Source organism: Genypterus blacodes, unplaced genomic scaffold, assembly GCF_046128005.1.
Source record: "Genypterus blacodes isolate CSIRO-AG114 ecotype Tasmania unplaced genomic scaffold, CSIRO-AGI_Gbla_v1 ptg000147l_1, whole genome shotgun sequence".
NCBI classification, from domain to species: Eukaryota; Metazoa; Chordata; class Actinopteri; order Ophidiiformes; family Ophidiidae; genus Genypterus; species Genypterus blacodes.
In genome coordinates, this window is record NW_027466949.1 from 1,313,116 (window position 1) to 1,318,560 (window position 5,445).

At 39.8% G+C, this 5,445-nt stretch overlaps 1 protein-coding gene across 5 annotated transcripts; it reads left to right on the forward strand.

The window, feature by feature from the left end:
* The first annotated feature begins 2,536 nt into the window (after positions 1 to 2,536).
* Positions 2,537 to 4,970, forward strand: colec11 (collectin sub-family member 11). 5 transcript variants are annotated; one of them, XM_076165551.1, is made up of 7 exons: positions 2,556 to 2,666; positions 3,073 to 3,238; positions 3,333 to 3,404; positions 3,756 to 3,827; positions 3,929 to 3,982; positions 4,079 to 4,174; positions 4,280 to 4,970. In XM_076165551.1, the coding sequence occupies exons 2-7, from the start codon at positions 3,103 to 3,105 to the stop codon at positions 4,684 to 4,686; spliced, it is 837 nt and encodes a 278-aa protein (XP_076021666.1). In that variant the 5' UTR covers positions 2,556 to 2,666; positions 3,073 to 3,102; the 3' UTR covers positions 4,687 to 4,970. The 5 variants fall into 5 exon arrangements, with proteins under 5 accessions (XP_076021665.1, XP_076021668.1, XP_076021666.1 ...); XM_076165554.1 differs by having other exon boundaries at positions 4,298 to 4,970; XM_076165552.1 differs by having other exon boundaries at positions 2,566 to 2,666; positions 3,078 to 3,238.
* Positions 4,971 to 5,445: the final 475 nt, after the last annotated feature.

Here is a 5,445-nt window from a genome sequence, read left to right on the forward strand (position 1 = left end):
CAGGTCGGGACCGGTGAGGCTTGCAGGCGGTCTGGAGAGCACCGAGGTGACGTCACGGCGTACTGCACTGAAGGTGCCTTCAGGTGCTGCTCGGTCCTCAATGAGGAAGTATTACAAAGCTGCGGTTGAAATGAATAAGTATTAGAACCGAGTGCAGTGTAGTAATAGTTGCACTATTCCCAGCGTGTTAATCATTAGATAATAGTTTGTGGTCGGCAAGAGGTGGAATTGAGGCGACTTTGGAAAGGGGGGCGGGACTTATGCTGCTCTACTGTATGCAATTCATAAAGTTAGTCCCAGGTGGCGCTGTGGACTTTGACCATGTGTGCTGTCACATTTCCAGGTTTGCCAAATCAGAAAAAATAGAATTTAGCAGGAAAGAAAAGCTATTATCACTATTCCCAGCTGTACTGGCCTACAAGAAAGCTTTGATGAAGCCTATTTACAGTGTTATAACAATAAAACAACAACAACATCATTTTAATTAATATCAATATTAATACAATTCATCTCAAATATTTTACAAAAACCCTGAAGAAACTAGAATCAGGAATTAGGGCATGAGCAGAGATAGACCTACACCTGAGTGGCTGCAGTGAAAAGACAGCAAATGTTGCCTTGAGAGTCATCAATATTTCACAGCCAGGTAATCTAAAACTTTCGGGGGGGATTTTTGAAGGAGACATCCAATCCCCCATTGAAAGCTTCTGCTAGTTTTGTAAATCTAATTAGGAAATCTGATACCTGTGTACTGGACCATATCTGATTACTGCCACTAAAATGACAGCATGTAAACACTAACAAGACATTACTGTTCATATGTTAAAAGTCTGAATTAGTTATAGCAAGGCATCCTAAATAATGCACAACAATGACAAGCACCACTTGATCATATTGAATGATTTTTCCCCAATCCCATGCTTCATGCAATGACAAGGATCAATAACTGGAAATGATTAAACTTTTATTTACATATTTGCTTGTGCCTTTTTCCAGATCACAAGAAGACAATACAGTGTATGTGACACAGCAGTGGGTGACTTCATCAAGACAAAAAGGCAATGAGATATACAGGTAGTTACTCAAATTTCGGTTACAGAACCCACATGTTAGTAATGTGTAATATGGTGTCATACGCAGGGGAAACCATGACTTACCTGCTCTAAATCGCCCTTCTGTATGTCAGTTTGGTGACTATTTTGAATGAGGAAATGTTTGCTGATGCAAATTAGGGCCCAGTATCACCTTCCAAATATGTGTGTTACTATATAAACCTGATAACCAGATTAGATAGAGATGTTGTACTATGACAACCAGTATAGCACTGCCTGGTATATAATGTTGCAAAATGATTCATTGTATAAAATAGCAATAACATACTGTATGTAGTCCAGACCAATAGTTGTAAAGGTTCACTGCTTACATGGACATTGGCTCCACCAGGTGGCCACATGGGGGAGAAACAGCTCTGCACATGTGAAGCCAAATCCCAAACCAATTAACTCGTTTGCAAGGAGGCAGAGGAGAGTTAAGAGCAGCTAAGGAGAAAGAATGCGCTGGGGAGCTGATCATCATAAGAACCAGGACACTCCGGGGAAATGTTAACAGCACAAACGCTACCCCAGTAAACCACTTGTTTTCATGTAAAATCACAACAATTCATCTTAATTGTTGGGACTTTGACCGACCGCTGGACCCTTAATTACAGGAAAAGTGCAGCCAGGCCTTAGAAAACATGAACATGATAGATTCGAACCACTTAAGGGAACAGACAAAGTAATTGTAAGAGATGTGCGTGTCAGACGGTCGGAGTTTGACTCAGCAGTATCTACGCTTTTCCTGCAAAAACAAACAGACCACACCAAGGGATAATTTTGTTAGACAATGAATCACCTTTAAGAAAGACTTCATATTACTCTTCCTTCCTTGAATTAAGAATCAGCAAGTTTTTTTATCGGAGAGAGACAAATTCTGCACTTTTTTATTTTTTGACTTTATGTACAACATGTACTGTAGAAAAACAAGTTGCATCTCCTGCAATTTGTAAAATGTTTGCAATGAAGATTTGTCATTATGATGTTCCAATTGATATGCAATGTGAGAACTTGACAATATGAATATAAACAACAAATTATTTTTAATCATAATATAAAGGCCTTCAGATTGCCCTCATATAACCACCTATTTAATTTCATGAAAAAGAATTTACAAATGAAAGCGTTGCAGCTCGGTAATTAAGTTATGGGTGATTGCGTAATTTCCTATGTTGCATAAAATTTAACGATGAGATTGTTGACTCACTAAGTGAGACAAATGTATTTAAGTGTTGCAATTAGCACTATGCAAATAAACAAATCAGTGTAAACTTTCACAAAGGCCTTGTAAATTTGTTTAATTTCTGACAGACATTAAAGTTTCATCAGAGTATTTACGGGGCTTCACTGCTGTCAATCACTCGACAGCTTTCCCAGCCAATTATCTGTGGGGCCCCAGCTGCTTTGGGACTTTATCTGCAAATTGTTTACGAATGTCCTATCACACACATTCTGGGATGCCTGTGGAGGAAAATGAAATGTTTTCTGCAAGACCACCAGTGTTCAAAACTCCCGTGAGTCGCTGCAAGCTGGCAGCACTTATCACTTCTGTCTGGGATATTTCTTTTACAGGTAAGCTGTCCAGATTTTCACATGTAGTATACTGTAGCGAGCAATATGTAGCCCTTGTGATTCTAGATGTGGTGTTTGCGTCCACAGTAGTGAGAATTTAAATGAAGGTTTTGATTGAGAACAATGATCTATCCGTCTAAACTAATGTCTCTGTCTTTAAACTTGTGATGGGAGTTCATTTAACTACTCAATCTTTCCCAAGCTAGAAGAATACTTCTTGTTAATGGATTTTCTGGGTGTATTTGTGTTCATTAATGCGGCATATGTGGCTTTTGAAATGGCAAGAGAACTCAGAAAATTGTTCAGAGCTCTGTTTAAATACCAGCTGGCGCAAAATAATTGATTCACACTGACAATAACGGATAGCTGCATTGTATTCTCTCAACTTCTGTCTGTGCTGCTCCAGCGTAGACGTCCGTCCACCCCATGTAGAAGGATGAGAGGAGAGAAGCTCTTACTACCCATGGTATTATTGTCTGTGCTCACTTTATTAATGCTGCTACTGACATGTGATGGACAGCACTTGACAGAGGAACCCTGCACTGTTCAGATCCTTGTCCCTGGACTCAAAGGCATGCGGTTCTACTTGTGCATATATAAACACATCACACACAATCTGAACAACTGCAAGAATGTATAACAAGGTCCTGTGTCTTCCACAAAAAGGAGAACCAGGAGATAAAGGACTAAAGGGAGCACCGGGGAGACCAGGAAGAGTCGGGCCCCCTGGAGAGATTGGTATAATTTTTAGTTCTTGTATATAACAATACCATACACCCTAAGTTGCGCATATCATTGCATTTTCTCACCATTATCACTTGGCTAAAAGGCAAACTGGGGTAAAGATCACCATGCTCGGGCTGATAGGATGCTTGTTACAACACTACTGTTTACATTTGGGTGAGAGATTGGAATGAAAAATGATATACAGAATCTACTGCTGGTGACAAGTGTTTACTGAAGGCCGTAATGAGGAGTTGAGGCTGTTCTTATACCTTTACTTAAGAAAAATCCACATTTTAATTTGGTAACATAAATAGAAACGTTCATTCTTTCAAATTGTAAACAATCAAAACATCCCTATTTCAGGCCAACCAGGGATTACAGGACAGAAAGGCATCATGGGACGTTACGGTAAAATGGGCCCCAGTGGAATGAGAGGTAATTATAAGCAGACATAGACTTCACATGTGCATGTATAGGAGTACAAAGAGTACAATATGTTTCATGCTTCAGGAATCTTTGAATATTTTCTGTCTCAGGGGTAAAGGGAGATATGGGGGATCCAGGTCCCAAGGGTCCAGATGGAGAGCCAGGTGAAATACCTTCTTATTCATAGTTACATGAGTTAACATACATCAAATGGAACCTTGGAGATGATGAAACTACTGTGGGCTTTTCTCACTTATCAGGTGTTCCATGTGAGTGCACTTCAATGAGAACGATGATTGGAGAAATGGACATTCTCGTGGCCCAGATTTCCTCAGAACTGAAATTCCTTAAAAATGGTACGATTTTAAAGCTTCTTTTAATATCACCAAATTACCGCTGTCGTTCAAAGAATTGCAAATGTCACTGTGAAATGTATAGAAATACAAGTGCTCATTTTTCAGCCCTGCCCTCCCCTGTAGCTGTTGCTGGCATAAAAGAGACAGAGAGTAAGATCTATCTGCTGGTGAAGGAGGAGAAGCGTTACTTTGACGCCGAGGTCTACTGCCAGACGAGGGGAGGGCACCTGGCCATGCCAAAGGATGAGCAAGCCAACGCGGCCATCGCTGGGTACATCGCCGAAGCTGGCCTGAGTAGAGTGTACATCGGCGTTCACGATCTGGACCAGGAGGGCGTTTTCACCTACGTGGATCGCAATCCCATGACCACCTTCAGCAAGTGGAAGAGAGGAGAGCCCAACAATGCCTATGATGACGAGGACTGCGCAGAGATGTTGGCCTCTGGAGAGTGGACAGACGTGGCCTGCAACCCCACCATGTACTTTATATGTGAATTTGACAAGGACGTCTGAGTGCAGCCAATGTTAAAGAGAGCTGCTGAAAAGGATAAAGGCCTTGAACAAGTAAAATCCAAGAAAGAGTAAAAGGCGTGACAAAATAACATAATAGTTATGCAAATATGCTGTACTTTCCAATAGTACCTGACTAAGTTGCCCTATTTATTTTTGTTACACACATAACATTCATGAGTTCCAATTTCACCTTTTACAGTAAGCCCTCATCTGTGATACATATTCTGTATTAATATTGTAATAATAGATGTAAGTGATTGTTGTGCAATAAACATTCACTGATGACCTAAAACAGGGATTCCTGGACTTTATTGAGCTGTTGAGTTTAGAATTTAATCATGGAATAGTAGAAAAAAGCTTTTTCCCTGGTGGATAAAACAAGTATTGCATGATAAGGTCACTTGAGTACTGAGGTTTAGAACTACAGTCTGATTACATCGAGCTTTTAAAATACATCTACACAGCTGTTTAGTGCAGTCTATAGCATTTAAAAGTAAAAGTTAATTTTGGTTAGGATGTTAACCACATGTTTTGGTTCTACAAACAGCCACATTTTACATGGAAGTGACATCATCAAGGCAAATATTAATCTTCCAAATTGTAGATTTAACATACAGATTTAACATACAGAATGGGAGTGTTATTAAACGACTTCATGTTTCAAAGAAGATGCAACCCCAGAGGAACACAGGGAAAATGATTTTGAAAAGCAAAACTAAATATTTTATTCAGATTTGTTTTTCACTTCCAGCTTTGTAG